This window comes from Ambystoma mexicanum, chromosome 7q, assembly GCF_040938575.1.
Source record: "Ambystoma mexicanum isolate Mex_15411 chromosome 7q, UKY_AmexF1_1, whole genome shotgun sequence".
NCBI lineage: Eukaryota > Metazoa > Chordata > Amphibia > Caudata > Ambystomatidae > Ambystoma > Ambystoma mexicanum.
Window position 1 is genome coordinate 515,724,308 of NC_090941.1, and position 25,044 is coordinate 515,749,351.

Genomic DNA, 25,044 nt, shown 5'->3' on the forward strand with positions numbered 1-25,044 from the left:
TGAGCTGGAGGTCGCTGCTGTGAACCCTGCTTCGGTTTCATGATTAAACTACCTCACAGCCACTACTCTCGACCCTCATTTTGGTGTGCCTCAACCCTAACAACTTTCACCTCTGAATCCTGCCCAGTGCCGAAAGGGGTGCCACAGGTAACATCCCCATCACCCCTCCTCTTCAACATCTACCTTGGCCCACTTCCCACACTCACTGCTACGATTACGCAAATGATACCCAGATCATTCTCTAAATCACCAGGCTCCACCCATCCACATTTGTCATTATGCCTCATGGATATTGACCACTAGATGACGATCACCCATCTCATCCTAAACCCTGGGAAACAGAAACCCTAGTCTGCGGAAAAACAGCACTCCTTCCCCAACCTATCCTACTGCTGCACTCCCTAGACCCAACCCAGCAATGTCCATTTCAGTGAAAAACCTCAGATACACACTGGACACAAATCTATCCCTTTCCCAACACATCAACTCTTCAGTCCAGAACCTGCTTCTTCCACCTGCGCATCTTTGGGCGTGTCTTCCCTTACCTCACCTATCAACAGTGAATCTCTGCCATCCTCGTCATCATCCTCTACCAATTAGACTATGCAAACTGCTATTTAGGCGCACCAGCGTTTCGACTTGGGAAAGAATCCAAAACGCTGCGGGCCGCCTACTCATTGCACTACAATCTGAGAGAACAAATCGGCCACACACTGATAGTCCTTCATCGGCTCCCTATTGGTCGATTATCTACCCTTAAAGCCATGTGCATTACTCACTGTGCAATCCGCAAATCCAGCCCTGAATTCCTCCAAGATAAACTCACACGCTACCGACCCTCCAGGACACTCTGATCTGGCGCAGCTTTTCTCCTAGTTATTTCCCAATATAACGGCACCAGACTGGGTGGATCCTCCTTCTGTCCCACTATCTGGAACGCTCTGCCTCTCCACATCTGCAGCATCGACAACCAACTCGCATTCAGAAAGGCCCTCAAAACCTGGCTTTTTCCTTCCCCCCCTGTTGAAATCCCTCTCCCATTCTATGCTTTGAATGCTCTTTGCACACAAGTACAGGCCTAGACCCAACAAAACAGCTACAACTTCATACCACTGCAAATGCCGGCAGCGTTCGCAGAGGCACACCGTTAATAACGCACCCTCCTCCCTCTCCACAGACTATCGTACAATTTCGCGCCCCCACCACCAGCTCTCTAAATGACACAAACCGGTTACCGCAATGCAATTTATACGCAGCGCTAAAGGCAGCAACGATGGTGGGAACAGTTAAATGGGGGACGGATGTGGTCATGCACTCAGATGAATGGCCCTACCTAATTATGAAGCAGCTTACACAGTGCTATACTCAACTAGGGGTAGAAAGCAAAAGCGCTAGCTCTACTTGGGCTAAGAACGCACTTTAATGGCTGTTGGAATGGAGATGCACTAAGACGTATTTAGACGGTTCTTTCCACAGAGGATGAGAAACCATACCCTTGATGTCCGGGCAAAGGTACCAAGATATTTAATGCATTTACCTATTGCGCTCGCGAATGCCACCAGACAGGTCTGTCCAAATGTAGTATGCTAAGTCCCCAGAAGAATGCACTCGAAGAACAAGTCCCCATGAAAGACCTGAGAAAAATCGACACTGCTTGCAAAATCCATTCGAGCCTAAGGTATGTATAATCCACACCACATCCGTGGACACATGACACATGACGCAGGCACAGCTCCCCATCAATGCACTCCAGAATGCAGCTACAGCTACGACAAATCCGGTCTAGCAGCTCGCATAGCTGTCCGCAATGAAATCACTCATGTGCCTCAACCCCCCTGCCATTAGTATACAGCGATAAACTATGTAAAAATGTGGTCTAGCTCGGCACACATCAAATCTCCTGCACTAGCACTATCTTAAACCACAGTCGGCACCCACCCACGTGCCTGACCTCCAGGCTGCTTACTAGGACCCAGCCAGCCCCCTAGGTTCTAACCTGGCAGAATGCACACACGCATCCTAAAGAAAACTCTTCAAACAAACTTTCACATACATGGATTCCGGTCCCGAGGGCGTTCCGTCCACAAAGCGCATTTAGGATGGAGGAAATGGCGCTATATAAATGACGAATACAATGAAATACAGGCAAAATGGAAGAAACCTGCTACTTTTGACAACTTTGACAGCGTCAGTGTTTCTTTATTCTTCTGCCCAGGGGCCCTGTTCACATTGTGTCCCCACTGACATTGAGACTCTCATTCCCAGATAGGGCTGGACATTCTAAAATATAGGATTGCTAAAAGTACTTAACAGTATCTGTTACTTAATTGAAATGTTGGTTATAAAAAAAAATACTACTTACCTGTACTCATCTAAAATGTACTATTGCCTCGAGTAATGCATAAATGCCTTACTGTATAAATGTGAAGAAGTCTACTTAACTGTGATTATAATATTGTGTTGTCTTAGTATTTATAATAAATAACATATTAGTATTTATAATAAATAACATATTTTTATAATAAAGTGTGGCAGTTTATTCTTGACTATTGGTGTGCTCGGAGTTCTTTGTACTTGCCTACAGCCCTTATCCCTCCTAGACTAAGCCTGGCTCCCCTGCCATTACTACCAAACCTTTTGGGTATCTCGTGCCAAATCTAAGAATTGGAACCCTGTACACACCTAAGTGAGTCTTCTCTAGTCGTACTACCATAGGTGGACGTTAGTAAAACTCCCTAACGCCCTCCCTGTAAAAAAAAAAAAAAAAAATACATATAATTTTCTAGGAATGTAATCATCTCGAAGATGGTGGCTTTCCCCTCTGGTTTCTACACAACCCAATTTGAAGGATAATCTACAAGGACAAAGATGGTAGTTGTGCCAAAACCCAGCCCCTGGATAGGTCCCAGGACTGGCCAGAGGTGAGGCTCCCTATTAATGTTCCCCTAATCGCGCATTGGTACAGTAATGTCACGATCTAAGTAGTCTGTCTGTAACTCCATCCATGCCCATCCATTGAAAGGCCTGGCAAAGCCTCGTCTTGGTTAGGGGACAGCCTAAATGCCCTTCATGTGGCAGGCGTAAGACTCACGTAGCCCTTTAGGCAGAATAATTTTGCTACCTCTACTCCGTTTGCCATCAGTGGCACATCATTCATTTTTTGTACCTAGTATAATGGCCACCACTTCCTCTATAGTGTTGGTTCTACGTGTTGCGGTTGACTGTTTTACTCATGTGCGCTTTACTCCTGCAGCTTTCCACTCTGTTCTTTTAGTCAAATGTATTCTTTGATACATCTAAGTGTTGTCTTTAGCCTGCGCTTGGGCCAAGGACTCTTCTGATATGGCAGGCAACTCAATGCTATCTACCACTTCGCAATCCGCTTGACCCATGTCCCCCAATGGGGAGGCAACGGGCAGTTGTGACAAACAGCCCTGCGTTTGTTTCTGTGGTCCAGCACAGCGAACGTGTAGTCTGCTTCCACCCTCTGGTCTCCATACACTAATTGATGGTCTTAAAAAGTAGTTGAGCACTTTCTCTATAGTCCTTTGAAACACTGCTTCTGCCGAAGCAAGCCCAAACAGCATGCAGCAGTACATGAATGCGCCTAAAGTAGCAATGAAGTAAGTTGGTGTGACTGCATGAATTCCCGCTCTCACTGTCACCATTGCTGTCATGTTCGCTCATTGTGACGCTTTCATGCTCTCGCTCTTCTTTCACGCTTGCTCTTTGGTATATAAACCTTTATCTTTGGCAATGCTTTGTTCTGTTGGAGAAGCTATTACTCTGAGATGGAAGGACATTTTCAACTTTTAGTATGTTACACTGTACCAACAGAACTTTGGAATGCTCCCTGAGGTTCAATTACAAAGGAACCGCTTTCTAAGGAATTCCTCTGCCTGGAGGCTTGCATTATCTGAGTAGCTTTTTGCAGTCATTATATTCACAACTGATAACTTGAATGCAATTTGATATTGTATTTTTATTGACAGGGTTAACGTGCACAGAACAAAATTTCATTACCAAGGGAGGTTATCAACAAGCAGCAGCGGAGCATGGCATCATTGTGGTTGCCCCTGATACCAGTCCACGTAAGTTGTTCAAATACTTAGTTGTGATGTTGGCATTATCTTTTGTTTCCTAAAAGGTCATGATCATTTCCTATAGCTTTGGCTCAAATCGACCTCTAAAAATGTATTTTTATCATGGGATTCTTTGCTTCTTATACATGCAGGTGGAAAGGTGAAGCAATTACTCAATATAGTTATTTTATTTTCATAATGTGTAGCTTTTTCCATTCAATGACTGCACACCAACAATATTCTCAATGAAAGCCAAGTGCTTTGAAGTGCTTCAATGTGTATGGACTAAACTCTTGCTGGTGGTTTTCCTAACGTTTCCTGCTGACATTTGGGGCCCTACTCATGTTTTGGAGGCATTGGTCGGTAAAGCAGGCTGCCAGCACAGGCAGACTGTTTCTCCCAAACTTAGGATCCACACACCTTTTAACTGCAGTGTTACAGGCACACGCTGCCACCCCTACCCGCTTTCGTACTGGAATGCGCACATGCATTCTATAAATCTGACGAATTTCCCATACCGGGACTTTCGGACCTTCAAAGGGCTTCAGCCTACCTACAGCATGTTGAGACCATACCAATGGTGGAAGTTGCTATACAAATGCCCATTACATTGTTATGGGGGAACTGATTAGTCCACAGGACTCTCGGTACTGAGAGACTATGCCGCATTACAAGTTTGCAGGTATCCCACCGGTATTCACCGCAGGATACCGGTAGACTGTAATATCATTCCTGCCACTTGGTCTGCCGGAATTACCGGCGGATTCCAAGTGGCGGAAATGCTGGTAAATCCCCATTCCATGGAGTCCTATAGGACTCCTTTGGGAGAGGTTCGGGGAGGGTTGCCAGTATTACCAACAGTTTTTTGCCAGTAGGGTGGCGGATGTACCTCCAGGTCGGAGCTGGAGGTAAATCCACCACCCTAATGGCAAACTTGGAGTGTGCTGGTGCAGTTAACACTGGCACGTTATTACCGCACCGGCACACCCGTAGTGAGGCCCTATGTCTCTTTGTGAAGTTCTTGTAGTCTATAATGGCTTTTTGATTCCTTTCACAATTTGACTAGGATGAGCTGGTGGCAGCAGATTTATAATTTATCAGGTTTTACACGTTTTACTTTTGCACTTTGCATTTCCTGCCAGCGTTTTGTATGTGTCTAGCACTCTAAAATGGCTGTGCCTCAAGGTTTTTGCTTGACCTATGGCCATATTGTTCTTTGGCCTTCTTCCTGCCTTCTTGTATTAGGAAATGCCATATATGGTATTCCCTTTCCGTGTAAAACTGCTGCTTTCACGGTAAAGGTGCGGTTTGTGTATGAACCTGGATGTGGGTCTGCTGGTCCCATTACACATCCTGGTGCCTGAATGTCTGTTGCTGGGCAGATGTTAGGACAAGTGAATATCTATAATTGAAAATCCACTGGGAGTTTGAATGGTGCAGATCCTTACCATTGGTAGACCTTGGTGAGCTTCTAGTCCAGATCCTGGATAAGAGGATTCCTGCAGCCATTTTTGAGATTACTGTCTTCTACAAAGAAGAGCAGCCCATTGATGACATGAGGACCCCTGCAGCTGACCAGCACCAACTCCAATGACATCCTAGTGAAGCCCTGCTCATCTGCCTGATCACAAGAAGAGCCTTGTCAGTGCTTTCAACCCATGGACCAATGGGAACAACCATGTCGCAATGCCTGCCTTAGGATCCATGCCTTTGGAGTCTTCTGAAGTGTCCTTGGACCAACCGGTGGATTAAGCAGCTCTCTCCTTGGATATCTCGCTGCAGATGTCGTCATTTCGAGTGCTTCCTTGGAACTTGAAGGATCTTCAACTTGTGTAACACAACCCCTGTGTCTGCATTTTCAGCCTTACATCTACAGAAGCCATCTAGGACCTGCTCTTTTGTTCATCCCTGGACGATCGCCTGTCTCCCCCTGAGTGTGAGGACCCCCATTGCAACCAATCTTCTTTGCATCCTAGTGGTGTCCTGAGATCACCTGCACCACAGAAGTATTCATCTTTTCTTCGTTTGGGTGTTCAGCTGGAAGGGTCTGGAACCAATTGCTAAGCACCGCGACCGCAAAACTAAATCACACGCCCGAAAGTTACCTCTACACCTGCAACCCCTGGGCCTTTCACGACTGGACCAAGCACAGAAGACTTGTGTCCCCAAATCCCGAACGTCAGCAGTGGTCTCTGGAGAAGTGTGGGCAAGGGGGTAAGTTGGCATTCCTGTTGCTCCCCTCAGCCCTTCTTCTCCATAGGGTTTTATGGATTTAAAGTCCTTTCCATAAACAACTCTTTTCTGTCTTTGGTCGGTGGAGGCCTGGTCAAGGATCCCTTCCTAGACCTATCCTAGTGACTGGGATTGCGTCAGTTTGCTTGACTGAAGTGTATTTAGCTTTTCTTTTTTTTTTTATAACACATTTTATTGGTTTTTAGGACATATCTTACAAATGAGGACTACAAGGGAGTCCAACAATGAAAAAACACAAGAAGAGGTCACTGGATCCGCGTAACTCGTACAACACATTTGATATGTATGTTCGCAATAGCAGCATCACTTCACAATACTTTCCTTTATCTTATATAGGTTCGGCAACAAGGCAGATCGTTGAGCCTCCTCCCACTTTTGCCAGATCTTCCCAGCTTTGTCGGGGCAGCCTCTGGCTTTATACACCCTCTGTTCCATAGCTATACAAACATTTACATCAGCAATCCACTACATGCTGCAACACATCAGATCCCCATAGCTTGGCTATGTTTCTCTTAATCAGGGCGGTTCCGCTTGAAAAGAACATTTTATCATATCGTGTCATCTCACCTTCGCCTTCCATTCCCAATAGCAACAGTTTAGGTTCTCTAGTTATTACATGACCTGTAACTCTAGTGAGCACATCACAGCATTGCTGCCAATGTTGAATATGTGGACACTCCCATATTATGGGAAAGGAAGGTTCCCTCCTCCCGACGCCATTTTAGACAGTTGGGATCTGTACTCTTGCCCCATCGATGGAGCGCTACTCTCGGATAATACACCCTTTGCAGTATCTTGAGTTGAATGAGTCGGAGTCTGGACAAGATGGCCGTTTCACTGGGATACATCAGGGCCACAACCCATTCTTCCGGGAGGATATCGCCCACATCCCTTTCCCATTTGGACTTCAATCTCGACAGCTCTGGCGTAGCAAAGGAGGTAATAACACTATACGTAGTAGAGGTGACCTTATTGCCGACTTTTTCCAACACAATGTTCCTCTCTATACGGGTGCAGTCTGGCATGTTAGATAAGACTGGAAGGTGTTTGTGTAACGCATGTCTTAGTTGCGTATAGTTGTACCTTTTCACTTTCAGGGAGGTCGAACTTCATCGGCAGATTTTCAAAAGGCATTATTCCCCCGCCCTCCATCATATCTCCCACATTTATTATTCCCTTTGTTACCCAGCACGACCATCTTGGCAGCTTGCCCACCTCTGCTAGGTTCCCATTCCCCCATAGTGGCTGGACTGGCGTTACCTTCTCGTCCCAACCAATGAACTTGTGTATCTCCGCCCAAATCAGCCTCTATTGGGCCACCATTTTTCGAGGGGTTACCAAACCTGGTTTATGGTAGAGCCCTTCCAGTGGGGGTGGTTTTTGTCTCATTTCTAACTCGGCCCTTACATGTGGAAGTAATTTGTCCCCGTGTAGCATGTAGTTTAACACTTCCATCTGACTTGCCCAATAATAAGACTGTAGACACGGGAGCCCAATACCTCCCTCCCAGATCGATCTTTGGAGCGTGCCAAGCGCTATTCTAGGATGCCCACCTCCCCAGAAGAGCTTTCGTAGTATACATTCAATTTTGCAGAAAAGTACCAACGGGACATGCAATAGGGCGTTCTGCAGGACATCTAAAAAGCAGGGCAGTGTCATCATTTTGTACAATGCTGCTCTTCCCAAGAGGGCCAGCGGTAAGGACATCCAGTGGTGTACATCCTCCTTGAGTGGCTGCAGATTCCTGTCCATATATTCATTCATGTCCATCTATTCATTCATGTTTTTGGTGATGAGTATACCTAGGTATTTAAAGCGGGTTCTCTCAATTCGGTATGGGCAATTCTCTGGGATTATGTCCTCCATCTCTCTGACCGGGAAGAGTACAGATTTGGCCCAGTTTACCCTTAGCCCACTAAAGGATCCATATTGTTGCAGGATGTCTGTCACTATGGGACAGGAACTGATCGGTTCTCTGAGATATACCAGTAGATCATCCGCATATAGGGAAACCCTGTCTTTCCAATCTGCCGAACGCTTAAAGCCTTTCCAGTTCTGTGAATCTGTCAATAAACAAGCTAAGGGCTCTATGGCTAATGCAAAGAACAACTCTGACAGCCTTGTCTCGTTCCCTTACCCAACCTGAATGGTTTAGATGGCCAACCGTTGACTCTGGTTTCCGCCTCAGGGGAGTTGTATAGCAGTTGCACCCATCCCATGAATTCCGCGCCAAATCCCATCCGTCGCATTATCTCCCAAAGTGCCTCCCAATATACAGAGTCGAACGCTTTCTCAGTCTTGCCAATAATGCTAGGGGGTCTCGGGAGTCCTGCGCCCTTTCTAGTGCTATATGTATTCTAAGGATATTCATGCGCGTTGACCTGTTCGGCATAAAACCGCACTGGTCCGGGTGCACTAGTGACATAATCCCTCTCTGTAGTCTAATCGCTAATATTTTGGCCAATAGCCTCGTTTCACTATTTATAATGGAGATCGGTCTGTACAAGCTACATTGCTCTGGAGGTTTATCGGGTTTAGGAATTACTATTAAGTGGTAGTCTGGTAGTCAGAGGCAGTCTGCTTTCCATTTCCTTCCTGGTCAGAGGTGTGACCAGATTATTCTACGTAACCTCAATCGAGCCGAGGAGCGGCCGCGGAGCTGCTCGCTGAGGTGCTCGCAGTCTGAGGCAGTCCGCGGCCGCCCTGCGGCCCGCTACCAAGGGAAATGCCTGCACGACAGTCTGGGGACGAATGGCACTGGTTGAGAAGCCAACGAACCCGGAGTGAAGACAGCGGCCTGGAGTGCCAGAGCCCCCTGAAGTCGCTGGCCCGCTCGAGAAAAGTGCCTTCAAACCCGGAAGATGGACCAGGGCATAATCGCAAATTGAGCGAAACCAAGGCCAAGCGTTGTGCAACAAGCACCAGATAAACGGCATGATTGCCTCACACAAATCCTCCACAATACCATAACGCTGAGGGGAAAACCCGCTTCCGATTAACTGCAAGGGGCCTGACCTGGCCGCAGCAACCATGGACGCGCTCAAAGAAGACGCCCCAACCCTTGAAGGAGAAGGACCAACACACTTGCCCCCGACAATGCCGTACTCGGCTTTACCAACCCTCAAGGAGTCCTCACCCTGAACATTGCTACCCACGCAACTGACGATGCTGCTACGGGCGAGGACGGGTCTAGGGGGCGGGGGGGTGAGGGTCGATGAGGTGCAGAACAAATCCCCTTCCGGTCTCCCAAACTTGTCCGTCCTTGCATCGCGTGCCCTTCCATTTGGTTCACGCGATGCCGACAACCGGCACCCCATCGCGGAGGTGACGAGTGGCTCAGTTGATCGGGATCGGGCAATGGAGAAGGATGGGGGAGAAGGAGGAGTCGGGGCGGAGCAACAAGATGGCTTCCACGAAACCGTCGGTGATGGTGCCGACACAGGAACATGCGGAATTACACAGCTCTGCGTTGCATCTGGAGTTGGATCTTGCTCCGGATGCCAATTCCCGACATCAAAAGCCGGGGCTTCTCCCCTCCAGTCAACAGGACCCCACCAACCTGAATGGCGTATCTGAAGTGATGACGGACCAGAAAACAACGTCCATCGGGCGGCAAGAACCTGCAACTCCCCCGCCTCCTTGGAGAACTGACATCCTGGCACAACAAGCTCTACCTCTAATTAATGAGGCCATTAAGGTAGACATCCACCAGGTCACCAGCCACGAGGACTTAGCCATCCCTCCTAACTATAACGTTATGGATCCGGCAATCGATGATTGCTCGTACTCTACCAGAGAGTATTCGGAGGACGAAATTGAATCATCCATGGCCACCTCCAACCTTCAGACTACCCCCCCAAAGGCCAGTCGACCTCAAAGAAAACTCTACGCCGACTGTAAGCGTGCCCATAAGCTCCCACAAATCAACCTTGACTAGAGCAGCCCGGCTTCAATCCCACGCAAAACAGAACTCCAAATTTACTAATCGTCAAGCCCACACAAAAAACCTTAACGAAGGACAAAGTGCATCTACATCCATCAAAGTCACTAAAAAGACCAACGACAGGATCTATCGCCAAATTTTTCTCTATGAAAAAAAAAACAGGCCCAGGCCGAGGGAAAAGGTGAGATGTCAGACGCAGACTTACTTGAAGGAACACATCAGGAGCTGTCCTCCGATCCGGGCCAAAATGACCCGAGTCGACCAGGCCTGGTGTCGACACAGGAAACCGAGAATGACTCATTGCGCAAACTAGCGTTTCTCAAGAGATGGCATCTGAAATCAGACCGGTCAACAGAAACCGGAAGCCACTCACAAGTGAAAGGGCTAAAACCTACATCTAATCAAACAAATCTCGGCAGACCAACAAATAACACACCACTCCCTCACTTCGAACCGATCAGTGGAAGACCCTACATCAAGAGGCATAGAAAATTCCAAGAAGACGACAAACTCGGCGGAAACTCTTGGGATGATACCTGAGATCTTGGCTGGTCCCGAGGTTTTGAAAGGCGACAAGTCAGTGGATCCTATTCCCCCTAAGAACCCGATAAGGGAGACGCCCATCAACCCAGTTCGATTAACAACTGGAATCACCACGATCATCCGAGAGTCTCAATCTACTCCAACAACGTCCAATACGCCAAGGGAATCATCAAGACCCAGCGACCCTTTGGGAGATACGGGCCCCTCTACTCCGTAAAAAAAGCCAGACCTCTTCTCCATTATGTCATGTCTGACAATAGCCCTGGTCCCTTTCACAAAGTCCTTAACGACACAGCAAAAGATCAAGTGACAATATTAGCATACATGCAAATAAGACTTTCCTCCTTTGAAGGTTATATTAAAGCAAAAGACAGACAAACCCCTTATGAAAGAGGCCTCTTCGCAATCAATACAGCCAGAACCCGTAACAAAACATCCAATCGCTACACAAACAGAAGAGACGCCTATCGGAACCTTTCTATTTACAGGAAGCACCACGAAAGAGCCAAAAACTATGGCTTCCAGCACAGCAACCAACCGGCCTCCGGGCCTGAATCAAGCAAAACCAGTGGACGCAAACCCTGCCAATATGCCACTATTAAAATCAAAGAACGACGACCTAGTTAACACAAACCATCACCTTCTGGCCATTGAAAATGTAAAGGCAAGCAAGGCGTAAACTGAGATGCAAAAACCCTCCAAATAATTGATGCGCTATATGGTCCACCGACTTGTCGATCCAAAAAGACAGAGAAAGACCAGCAAAACCCTCTAAAATGACCCTGAGCAGACGACCAGCCCGAATAAAAACTGCTGAGCGTAGCCTGGCCTCCACACTAAAGCAAGCACATCTGACCTTTGAGACTAAATCCATCAATCTCACCCCGCAACCTGAAGTCAGCGAGCTACCAATTCCTATTGATGAAGACCAAGACCCGGAAAACGGTGTCCGATCAATAACAGAAAGTGAATTGATGGAGGCGGCACTAAACTTGAACACTGATCCGGAGGATATGGACGACGTGGAGTGGACAGAACCACAAAGAGGCAAAAGAGAGGCAAATGGACAAACTCCCTCTCAAAGCCTCAACGAACCGGATCAGAAAGTCTCAGCCTTAGACTTGGCAAGTCCCATCTTCCTTATGCTTGAAGAGAAGAAATTAAAACTTCTTGCAAAGAACAAAGATCCTAGGCTGACTCAATATCCAGCCTCAAGAAAAGCAGAAAAGAAAATACTCAGAACAAAGTCTGAGCAGCGCTCCACCAATAGAAGGACTCCAACGAGAGAAACCACCCACAATTCAAAGACCGAAAGATCGACAAGAAACCCCACACGTTGGAGTTCCAGAGTTCACCGAAACAGAAGCTCGAAAAATCGCTCGACCTCACGACAACCGAACTCTGAAAGCCGAACTAAAAGTCACCATATTGAAAGATCGCTCAACTCGACCAGAACTCTCACTTATGCAAGCCCAAGATGGTCCAGAAAACCAAAATACGAGAACCCGATCAGAGAGCGAAGTAACGATCGTCGAGCTAAAAGAGCAACGCTAAAACGCTCTGAAAGAACCATAATGACCCGTACCTTCATCTTAAAATCAATTTGGAAAGAAGACGCCTCATTTATTCTAAACAGAAAAACCATCTTGTCGATCCTTCACCTCGTGCCATCACTTAAGCGCCTCTCAACAGAAGAGATCACGATTGTAGAATTTCTAGACAAAAAAAGGGTGCATAGTGTTTACCTTCACATACAATAGTCAACCATAAAGACCTTTATTAATTGAGGCAAAAAACAAACTAAGATCTCTGGGATACGATCTAAGAGAGTAAGAGTCTACTGACTCGAGGAAACCCTGTCTCTCATGGACGCCAAGATAATCCTCAAACAAAGTCACAAGACCACAGACCGATAAACCCAAGATCCATTTCCAACCATTGAAGTAGAATTTACGACAAGAAACATCCTCAAACGAAGGAGAGAACAATTAAAAGTAACTTTTCATGGCACAAGGATAACGACCGATTGGCAGAGTCTATGGAAAGAACAACCCTTGATAGAGGAATCAAAGACCGATACTTCAGAAAGAACCGAACTTTGGCCCGTCGATCTCCACTACGTCCTATTAGACACAACCAAACGTCACCACCAAGGGCCCGAAATACTGATCATCGCTTAAGCTCCTTGGAAAACGAAAGAGTACTGTCGGGCCCACAAAAGAATTGGAACATCACAATTGACCAAGATATTTCCAAGAAGAGTTATAAGGAAGCAGTACTTGATCAGAAACAGTCCCGCTCTAAAGTAGACTTAAACCAATGGACCTGGCTGCCGGGAGTGCTAATAGCCAAAGCAAGACGTTAGCAATCAGCAGCAAGACAGAGAAGCAAGGTCAACTCCACAAGGTCATCAAATATGGAGGCTGCTCCCTGTCTAACCTTGGGCTCATGGAACACCCAAGGTTTCTCTCATTTGACAAACACCGCCGATATAAACTTAGGATCATTTGACATCCTGTGTCTTCAAGAAATATGGATGCTAAAAAAAACGATTGATGGCTATGAGATCGCCGTCTCCTCAGCCCTGAGAGGACCCATGGGTAGGCCGAGGGCGGGCCTAAGAGCAATTCGCGTAGGGTCCAACCTCCAGTTGACCAACGTCGTAAAAGAAGACCCCCATATCTTGACCACCTTGATCCAACGACGCTTACTTCAACCGGGCACAAACCAACAGAAGAGCATAACGTACCTATTGGTGAACGTTTATTGGAGCCCGAGGGAAAACCCGACAGACCTATTCCTCTCTAAAATTGAAGACCTACTGGACGAAGCCAGAATCAATGAAACAATCAACAGCATAATCATTTGTGGGGACTTGAACGCTAAAATAACGCTAAAACAAACTGAAAACCCACCAAGAAAATCTTTGCCCAATCTAAAGATAAAAACCACCTCTACGTCAGAAAGCTCCTCGTGTAGAGGGAAGAAATGGGCCAACCTGATGGCGTCTCACGACCTGCATAACGCTCACTCTGAGAAACACCACCGACCCAGTCATTCCGACCTGGGAACTAGGGGCTATCATAGACCATGTATATCTTTCCAGAGAACTCCTGACACAGGTCACTGGTTTTGAGGTCACTCGAACACTCCATAGTGACCACAACCTTTTGAAAACAACTTGGGCAACCCCTCCATTTACTAACAACTGTTCACGAGCATTTATGCCTACCAACATTGAGACCAATGCAAACGCCACACGTCTGCGACTGAAGGAGACAGCGATAACTGATCTAACAAAGACACTAAATAAGCAAAACGACATCATAAGTCTCACGGATTACTGCCCGCTATTGTTACCTTGCCACGTGGAAAAAAATGGAGGCAAAACCCTACCTAAGGCCCAACACCACAATAACCTGGTCCTCCGAGAAAGAAAACTCACCATGAAACAAGCTAAAAGAAAGGCTCTTTGTTTTCCTTCTATCACTAATAGTGCGGAAACACGGTCAGCGACCAGCCGATACAAGAACTGGTTAAAAGGCTACAAAATTCAACTTTATTAGGAAGATTCTGAATCCATGCTGAGAACACTCAGTGGAAAGCAAGTGAAGGCTTTTTGGTCACTCGTATTATCTAAAAGCCGCTTAACTCAAAACAGCCTAACCACTAGCGTCCCAGAAGAGTCCTGGATTACTCACTTCTCAGCGCTCTTCGACTCGCCACTGCAGGCAATCGAATCCCCCGGTGGAACCACCAACAAATGGGACATAGAACTTACCCCACTTAGCATCGAAAGCAAAATCAAAAAGCTCAAATCATCACTCGCTCCCGGTCCAGATGGGCTCTCTAAGATGGATCTAAAGTCTAACCCTGCTGGCTGGTCCACGTTAGTGGCCGAAATCTTCGAATCCTGTGCTTCAACAAAATATATCCCCTTGTCCTGGAAGACCGCTAACGTGGTGCCTGTTGGGGAGAATTCTCTCTTTAGGCTGAATTTCCTAACCTAGTGAGTCCCCCAGCAGCTTTGCTGGATTTCTGGAGTTTGTTTTTTTTTCTCCTGCCAAGAGTGAGACTCTTTTTCTCCCACACTAGGACACGATTTATGGTGTTCCTTTGACTGTTAATGCGTTTTATGGGCTATGGGGTCCTTTACTCCATAGGGTCTCATGTGTTTTTACTATGTGTGTTACACAGCACCCTCCGTGCAGTAACACAGGGGTATCATAGTGACACCCCACCATAGACTCCATACCCTGGGACTGACTACTGTCTCCCAGGGCATGTAAAGTCACCATTGGCTTTACTAGTCCCAAATTATTAACAGAAACCGGTACAAACCACCATATTGTGGACGTACTGGTCGGGGCAATTCGATTGCCCTGGGGTCTGTTAGTCGAGGGGGCACGTCTCCGTCCCCCCCTGATCGAGTTTTGGCTGGTGGCAGTGGATACTACTTTTTATATTCGACCGCAAATATATCCCTATGGGATTTTCCCATTGTTCGAGGCTACCAACTTTAATTATTTAATTCTCATAGCCTCGAACATACCGCCGGTTTATTTATTTAATATTAATTCGCCGGTTGGTATTTTTTGCCAGGACTCGATTCTAAAATGGCGTTTGTGTTCTCTTCTGTGACTCCAACCCAAGTCGAGCACTTTGTTCCATTTTTTGGCGGGCTTCTTCACAGAAGCCTCCAAAAGTGGTGCCACTCTGTCTGGGTACCACATTGGGTGTGGGAGGGGGTTTAGGCACCCTGGACTGAGTTACCTTGGTAACTCAAGTCGCACTCTTGTGTGATTGGCCGGCTCACCACTTAGCATGTTTGATTGACAGCTAGGCTGAGTGAATGGGGGTGTGCTGCATAAAATCAGGGCTTTGGGGACTGGAACTTCAGAAGTCGCCACAGGACCTGAGAATCCGACGAGGGAGAAGCTGAGCCGACCTACCACGACGACACCACCGGTGGAGCCCTGCGGAACTGACTCGCCACTTCCCGACGACAGAGAAGATCTCCCGGCTGGAGAGGCTTCTTCCCCTGACTGGTGGGCACAACCAGCTTACCTTCTTCTCTTCGCACCCCACACCGGCTTGTGGTCGAATTGCCCGTGCCAAGCACCCCGGCAACCGGATAGCCACTTACCACTGGACCGCAAAATAAAGGACCGCTCCTTTTACCTGAGAAACTCTGCGGCTGGTTTCTTCCCTGGCAGTGCAGCGGACTCCTGTCTTCCTCCCCGACGAGATCCTCTTCCTCCGGACGAAGCACCGACTTGCATCCGCTGCCAGGAACAACTGCCCCCGCTGGAGTATTCTCACCACTTTAAGGTACCGTGTCCGTCAGGCCTCCCTTTCTAAAGATTGCTACAAAGTATCCCTTAACCTTCTGGACTGGGCTGGCCACCTTGACCTTCTAACTGGTCCCTTTCTTTGGTCCAACTCTTTTTGAACCTTTTAAAGACTTTTGTGCACTGCAACTGTGTGACCTTGGACACATTTTGTTTGATCCTCTAAAAGTGGATCCGGCCTACTGACTCTAAACTCGCGGTGTTGCTTTGCCTTCCTCTCTTGTTGTGTTCTGGAAAAAGTGTTGGGATCTGTTTCAATTTATTCTCTGCTTTTCTCTCCCTTTTAAAACGAATTATTAGAGTGCCATCTACCTTAAGCGCTCACCGCTGTCTGAAAATAAGTGGGGCTTTACTTAAGACTTGTCTAATATTATTCTAAGGGAGGGTATATCTTTTAGTGACCATGTTTTTGAATTGCTTACTATTAGTGCCTGTGTTTTTCTAGATGTGGTTTTAAAGAAATAATTATCTCTTTTACACCAAGCCCTGGTCTGTGTTTACTTGTTCTACTGTGTTCTTTTGACCTATTGTGAATACTCTGTATACTGCCTAACTCTTCTTGAGGGAAGTCTGACTGCTCAGCCACAGTTACCAAGTGAATCTGTGTGGTACAGACTGCTACCAAGTGGGTTTACTGCCAAACACCTGTAGTCTTAAATCTTTTGCAGTGGTCCCAGAGGGAACTGCACAGGTTTTTGCCTAACGGTGCCAATACATAAATCAGGTGAAAGAGACGATCCTAACAACTATCGCCCCATCGCACTGCTCGATGGTATCGGAAAGCTCTTTGGATAGTTTCTTTTGGACCGTTTCAAGGCCTGGGTTTCTTCATCGGAAGGTTGGGACCCATTCCAGACTGGTTTCACAAAAAATCTAGGCACCACGGCCAACATATTTACGCTCAACATCCTTAAGGCCAGAGTACTGGAAGGCGCCCCTTCTTTGTTTCTGGCCTTTATTGACCTGTCCAAAGCCTTCGACAAGGTCTGTATTCCCAGACATCCATGAGAGTCCGACTCAATGGCACAGGCCTCCTTTCCACAATTATCCCGACGAGCCGCGGAGTGAAGCAAAGATGCCCCCTGGCGCCGGCCCTCTATAATGCCTATACAGGAGACTAACAACACTCTGAAAAATGCGTCAAAGCATTTGCACCGACTTTGGGCACAGAAAAGGTCAGCAGGTTGCTTTATGCCGACAACATCATTTTAATTGACCAAACTCAGATCGGGCTACAGAGAAAACTGAACAACCTGAACGACTATCTCAAAACCAATGACCTAGAGAGCAACACGATGAAGACCAAAGTGATGCGACTGGTCAAATCAGCCAGACGAAAAGCCCACGGTGCTTGGTTCCTCGCTGGCGCACGACTGGAAGAAGTTGAAATCTTCAGATATCTGGGTATTCCTTTCAGCAACAAAAACAAAGAGCAACCGATGCAAGAAACTTTGGTCCTTAAAACAAAACCTTGACCAATCAAATGATCCTGATGGACAAAAAATGTGGTCGCTTTTCACTCAAAGCGGCGATCACCTTTTATAAGGCGAAAGTGGTGCCAGCTCTCACTTATGGTGTGCAAGCCATGCCAAATATCCCTGAAACCATCTGGCCAAGACTGGAAGGCTCTCTGGAGGAAGCTACTGCGCCTTCCAGCTTCCACTCCAATGGCCCTGATAAGAAGAGAACTGTCTCGCCTCGCTCAAGGGTGCGGTGTCTCTTAACAGCCTGAATGCTTTACAGAAAACAAGATCGTCCAAATAAAAAATCTACACTCATCCATGAAGAAATGGAGAAAGGTGCAAATAAAATGCTTCAAGCCTGGATCAGCAAAAACCAGACCATTTTGGAAGAAATAGGAAGCACAGAAGAGGAACTCTTGACTAACCCAACGAAGACCGTAAAAGAATTCAAAGAAATAGACTGGTGTGCTACACAGTCGAAAGCGCTGAGCTACAAGTCTGCAGCTCATTTACCACCATTCGCGCAAAAAATAAACGAGCCCCTCAGTTACCTACTGAAATTTCCAAACAAGAAAACCCGCTCAACCTTTTTGAGAGCAAGATTAAACATCTTGCAAACAAATGAGGTATGGGGAATCCGTGGTAAAAGGGAGGCCAATTTCTGCTGCTTTTGTGCGATGCCTGACACAATTGAAAGCTTGAAGCACCTGATCCTGGACTGCCCAGGTTTAATTTCTGACAGAGAAACCCATCTTGGGCATCTATACTCAGAATTCTCAAGGTTGGACGAAGACTACTGGTGGACGTTCTTGATTTAACGGGCTAAGTCGAAGACCAGTCATAGCAATGGGAAACTTTTTGCATAGGATGAGTTGGATTCCCGAACTTAGAAGGCGCAACATCAAAGGATTTAGCCCTCGTAAGCCAACCTAAAGAAACCCAAAGAAACAAAACAAAGAAATAACACAAATTTAAAGAGGAATCGTCGTCTTTTGTAAAAACTGGTGACAGTTAAATACAAAAATAAAAAATGTTTAAAAATGTTTTAAAATTATGGTGGCCTTTCTAAGGTCGGCTGGTAGGTGTCCTTGTTCCTTTGAGTGTTTGTACATCTTTAGTAGGTATGGGGCTAGCACACATGGACCAATACTCTTCCAAGTCTCTATCGGGAAGCCATTTGGGCCCGGGGTTTTACCGTTTTTGAGTTGCAACATTGCTGCAATCAGTTCTTCTTCCGTAATATCGTTTTCTAGAAGGGATATTTGTTCAGCACTCAGGGTTGGGAGGGTTATCTATAGAGATGTCAACGGGGCTAGTGGGGGCCTTATACAGCTTGGTGTAGTAGACTGCAAAACCTTCAGTATTGTTATGATGCCTGCCCCCGGACATCAGGATCAAGTCCATCTGCCCAGGAAACAGGCATCCAAGCACCCACTGGGATTCCCACAATCCCAGTTAGGAGCTATATGGGTGCGGTCCTGGCGCCGTAGGCTCATATTGTTATGCAGACCATGCTGCAAGGAACTTAAGCATAGGCCATCTTGAGGCCTGGAAGGGATTACTTTTCTTTAGGAACTATTTTTTGCCTGGGTGTGGTTTTGGGACTTCTTACCTGGGACTACTTTGAAGGCTATTTAAACCACGCCCGATGAATAGCACACGCTTCGCGTTATTCTGCCTTCTGCAGTGTAACGCCCACTGCGCCTGCAAGCCGAGCATCCTGTCTTCAGCCACGCCCGCCTCGACTCCGGACCAGATCCTAGAAACAAGGTAAAGAAGGAAAAGTTAGAACAAGGACATTACCTTTTGATCATCAGCAGTTCTCAGAGCTGCTGCACCATCGAATAGAGAAAAAGACTTTAAATTCAAACACGTTGCATCGCCAGCTGCAGCGCCGCGCCATACTCGCCAGTCTTCACAGCATCTCCACGACCCGGCGCAGCCTCCATCGGCTCGTCGCCGAGATCCTGGCATCTGAAAAGACAAAACAAATAACAAGGTGAGCCAATTGCCAACAAGGACAATCTTCTTTCACCGCAAGATACTTGAGTTCATCGCCTGAGGCATTCTTCTGCACACCATTTCTTCTTACGCCGCACCTTGTAGGGAGACAGAAGGTAGTCAGTTAAATACATTTGACCATTATTTTTCGCCGGACAGTTTGGGAAATACAGACTCTTACCTAAGCGCTTCTGCTTCCAATGAGGTGATCATCCCTCGGCTCAAGCTGCAAGAAAAAAGGGAGAAAAGAGGGGCAAGAGTGAATAACAGACATTTTGAACTCTAAAGAACTATATGCTACTTACCTCAGAGCCATCAGTTGTCTGGAACTCGCCCAACTCCTTCAGACCAGTGAAGTAACTGGTTTTCTACGCGCCCCTGCCTGCCACGCAGGATGGAGAGCTCATCTTTTCAAACTATAAGGAGATTATTCTTACAGGTCAAGCAGACGAAACTAGGAGGGCCAGTCCAGTCAGCCATCACCGCACTACGAGTCACGCTGGTGGAGTCCGTAGCAGTCCAGTTCCGTTTGATGCCCCTGTGGGGTCTAGGTGAGCGTAACAGTAATATCCTCGTCTGTTGAAAGCGGGTGTGCATTCTCTGGTCTGATCACCCTGACCCGACTATGTCCCTCGTCCTTGCGTTCCAATCAGGCCAACATTTTGCTTGCCTTGTCCCCTATTTCCTAAATTCTGGCTTTCATTGCTCTATGAGCTTGTTTGGCATTGTCTAACGCCACATTTTGCAGGCGCTTTTGCGCCACGACAAGCGTTCTATGTGACTCGGCCCGATCTTGAATTAGGTGGGCTTCTTCCGCTTGTTTAACTTCTAATTTTGCTGCAGCCATTTTCTCCCCATGTGTCTTTTTTGTAGCCACAACCCTGGAGAGAATTTGTCCCCGGAGCACTGGCTTATGTGCTTCCCACAGCACCCCAGGGCTATTCACTGACCCTACATTCAACTCATTATGTATTGGTAACAGGCTGTATATGTTCTATAAGGTCCGGAAAACCAAAATAGTAGACATTAAGATGCCATGACCTGGGAGGAAGTGGTCTCGACGTTGCCACTTCTATCAGTAGGGGGAGGCGGGGGGAGTGATCCGATATTCCCCTCGGAAGGAGTTTTGCTACAATTGCCCTGTGGATGCTTGTCGCAGGGAGAAAGAAATAATCTAGCCTAGATAACGAGGCATGCCCTCCCGAGTGGTACGAGTACTCTCTTGCATCGGGCTGTAGATCTCGCCATACAGCACGCAAACCCATTGCATCAGCAAAGGTGGCGAGCTTCATATGAACCTTGGGGTTTCTCCCTCGTAAGTGTGTCCGATCGAGTTCCACATTCATCACTTCATTAAAATCTCCCCCTAAAATCAACAAATCAGATGTGTCATTGGCAATCAGCGCGGTGATGTCATTTTTCTAATGCAGTCAATAGCACAGGGGAGAGTAGACCGCTAACAAGCTGATTGTTTGGTTCCATAGTGTTCCCACAGCAAACGTGAATCTACCCCCTGTGTCTTGTGTCACTGTAGAGAGGGTGAAAGGCAGTGATTTATGTAGCAGTATGAGTACCCCTCTCGAGCCCATAGTAAAGCCAGCATGTAGTGCTGTGCGATAGTTGGTACGCTTAAATAAGTTACAGGTTGTGCCAGCTAGATGGGATTCAGTGAGGAATGCTATATCTGGTGCGTGTTTGTTAAAGAATTGTATAACTAAGTCTTTTGAGACTGTTACCTAGCCCGTTGACATTCCAGGTGACGAGCTTTAGGGCACGGTCTTTGTCATTGGGCGTATTCTGCCTATGTATGGTGGGTCTAGGACCGTGTTCCGCCATTTCTTCTCCGTAAAACTATTATTGCGTGTTCTCGGTGTGTTGCAAACTGAAAAGGACCTCTACGAGGAGGTACATAGGTATATGCCTGAGGAGTTACAATCCACATTCCCTTCTAACCTTCTAGTAACACTGTTAACCAAAAGGCCAACCAAACATTTCCTTGCCCCCCTCCCTATACTCTGCCCCAATCCGAAGTACCTGTCGCCCGAACATCAGCCTGGAGTTAACTGGAACCTACTCCTGACTGCAACCAAAAACATGTACAACACTCACAACTAGTCCCAGTGGGTTGGGGGTGGTATTCTTCCGTCCCGACTGGCCGCTCATTTTGCGTTCATCCATACTGCACATTATTGCTCATGCAGCTTCGTGTGAGAGCTTGCCAGCACACATGTGGCACCGGAGTTGTAGATCATGCTGCCTGCGGCCGTTTCGTATCTCAATCGTCCTCCACATGGGTGGTATGTCTCGCTTCTGTCCCAGTGGGTGTCCGGCAGCAGGATCCCACGCCGGCAGGGCTCTCGGGTTCCCGTTTCTATTGTTCCGGCTTGTACTCCAGTCGCCCTCAATATGTTGTTCCGCCCACTTCCAGGCTTCTTTTGCGTTCGTAAAGTGGACTATCATACTTTTATGGTAGATCTTCAATTGCACTGGAAACACTAGTTCATATTTTACATTCAGGGAGTGCAGCTGTTTCTTAAGATGATCGAGCGACTGTTTTGCCTTCTTCACCTCTCTGGTGTTTTCTGGGAAAAAGGCTATTGTAGATCTGTTCGAGGTTATCGTGCCTTTAGTGCGTGCCATCTGAAGTAGCGCATCGCAGTTTCTGTAATTTAGGAATTTTGCTATCACTGGGCACGGTGGGGCACCCGGTATTGCTCGTCCAGTAAGCATGCGATGAGCTCTTTCAATCGAGAAGAATTTAGAAAACACCTTTGGATCAAAGATATCAGCCAGCCATTGTTCGAGGAACAGTTCTACACTTGGTCATTCTGCTTTTTCTGGCAATTCCAGGATCCGGACGTTGTTTAGTCTTGATCTGCCCTCGCTTTTGTCCACTCTCCCCTCAATTGCTTTCAGGCGTGTTGTGACTCTACTGAGCTGTTGTTCCAAGTTTCTCAGTCCATCTTCTGCTCCAGAAATTCGTTGTTCTGCCTCCCCTCTGCGGGAATTCAGTTTTTGGAGGTTGTGTCGCAGAAGTGAGACGTCCATACTGATACTTCCATCTTCTGCTCCATGGAAGCCCGTGACTCTGCTATTGCAGCCATGATGTCCCTTACAGATGATGCATCCCCCGCCTCCGCCATAGCTTCTGGATGAATTTGTTCAGGCAGCGTGGTTGCCGCGGGTGTGGTAAATTGGTCTTTTTTACTCTGGGTGCCTGATTTTTTTGCCTCTGTCTTTGCCCATGCTAGTATTGCGTGGCGATGGGTAATACTCTGTTGCTTGTTCCGTGGTTGAATGTGCTGGGAGGTTAAGATTGCCCGTTGTTGCTCTATAACGGCAGTCAATTCTGCAAATGCTTGTTTATGCTTCCTGTAGTCAGTCGTTTTTAGCGTGAGTAATACCAATCAGAGCCAGGGGTCTGCTGCTCCTGTTGGACTCAGGGGGTCAGACCGGCCGTCTCTCTCGGGGACCCCAAGGTCCGACCAGTATTGCGCCTCTGATTATCGCCAAGGCTCGCTTAGGTCAGAGTGGTTAGGTGAAGTTTTCGCTCCACCCTATCGCTGGGCACTGGCGGTGTCTGTGCTGGTTCGTGATTCCTGTGGTCAGGGAACCGATTCCTACTCCGGACCTTGTTGTTTGTCTTTTTCCGTGGGCCCTAGCTGTGTTGTAATGTGCCAGTTCTCTGCCTGTACTGCTCAATACAGTGGGTTACTTTGAGGCTGTGTGTGAGCTCCCCTATTTCCCACAGGTCGGGGCTGTGCACGCTTGCAGTAGTAGGACGGTTGACATGCAGTAATGAGGAGACTTCGGTAGTCGAGTTGTGTCGGCTTCCCGTTCTAGGTTACCACCGGTTATGCCTATGTTTATAGTTGGCTCTTTGCCGCCAGCACCCACCCTCAGCCGGATTCACGCTCTCACGTGTTCGTTTTCCTCGGACTAGCCCAGCATTTATGCGTGGTCCTTCCTGCTGACTACTTTCACGTCCAGGGGAGACTGTATCGCCAATCAGGCTGTGTTGTCTACTTGGACGATTTGTGTGTCTGGGCCCACTCCCACTGAGCTGGCACCACTGTTCCCAACTCATTGCTACACAGGAACAGTAGCCACTTTTTATTTCCAGCACACTATTTCGCCTTGTTGCACCACGGGTCCCATGTAGGTTTGGTGGTCCCCCAACAATGCCTGGAAGGAGATGGGGGGGGGGGGGGGGGGGGGGGAAGAGATGCGCTCTTCCGTACCAACTCTTCTTAATCGCAGGGCACACTTGCAGTCTACAACACTCCTATCTGTACTGCCTTTGCTGACTCCCGTTGTGTGCTGTGACCCGGGCCAAGTATGTGTAGCCTAACTGTGCATGGAGTCGGGTCTGTGGCTAGATTTCGCCACGGCTCGTGGATGGGACCGTTACCTTTTCCCTATTGCACGCCAATCGGCTGATAAGTCTTCCGGAGGCGCACTGTCCACAATCTCGGGCAATCTTTCCTTGCAGCCAGGCTCATCAGGGCGCCCTCAGATTGTTGCCGTCGCGGGCCGTCGCACTTCCCTCACGATCATACCCGCTCCAAGTCGCAGTGCGTCCGGGTTCATGCTATGCTATGCCTTGCCTTCCGTAGTGCGGGGCAATACCAGGACCAGTCAGCCCGACCGGCACGGTCCTTACTTCACCTGCGCCTCACCGTCTGTGCGATTCCAGCAGGCGCCTCTTCCACGTTCCTGATCCCCCGATCCGCTCCTGGGCTCGCAATCCCCCTCTCGTTCAGGCTCTCCCTTTACCGCTGGGCTCATTGCTGTTGCACGCCCCCATTTTACTTTCTCTCCTCCGGACTCCCACAGGGAAAGCTCCACGTCGCCGTGAGGTCACAGTTGCGCGCTGTTCCAGACAACAGCACACCGATTCTTGCTGCAGTCCTTTGTCTCTCAATAGGATATCTTTTTATTCACAATTGCCATGGATGACAGGCTTTTTCTTCAGGATTTCTGCGGCGGTCACGGGAGCTCCGAAGGCTCACGTCGGCATCGCTCTGCTGTTGGCGACGCCCCCTTTTATTTACCGTTTTCACTTTTTGATCAAAACCACTGGCATCGTCCAAATCTCTTTTGGAACTGATGACGTTTGGGCACAAGGCCCAAAACCATCTTGGGGTTGGACTCATTAAATGTTAGGGGAGCTATTCTGGTTATTCCCGAAGTGTCTTGACTGAATTTCTTACATCTGAGTACTGGTGAATGTATAAATCTGTTTTATAGTAAGTTTGTGACACGTTTTACTTCCTTAATGTATATTTTAAAGGCCTAATAGATCATTGGATATTTTTTGTACTTGCATTTCGAACTTGAATTATTGGAGGTGTTCTGTATAGACTAATTGTAGCCCTAGGCCACTGTCACAGCCCTCCTGAGACTAA

General features: G+C 47.5%; 1 protein-coding gene across 3 annotated transcripts in view; it reads left to right on the top strand.

Moving 5' to 3' along the window:
- Positions 1-25,044, top strand: part of ESD (esterase D) — a 376,126-nt gene that overhangs the window by 129,230 nt on the left and 221,852 nt on the right. For all 3 annotated transcript variants that reach the window (XM_069639904.1, XM_069639902.1, XM_069639903.1), the window contains exon 4: positions 3,993-4,091. In XM_069639904.1, coding sequence (XP_069496005.1) covers positions 3,993-4,091 — 99 coding nt within the window. The remainder of the gene's footprint in view (positions 1-3,992; positions 4,092-25,044) is intronic.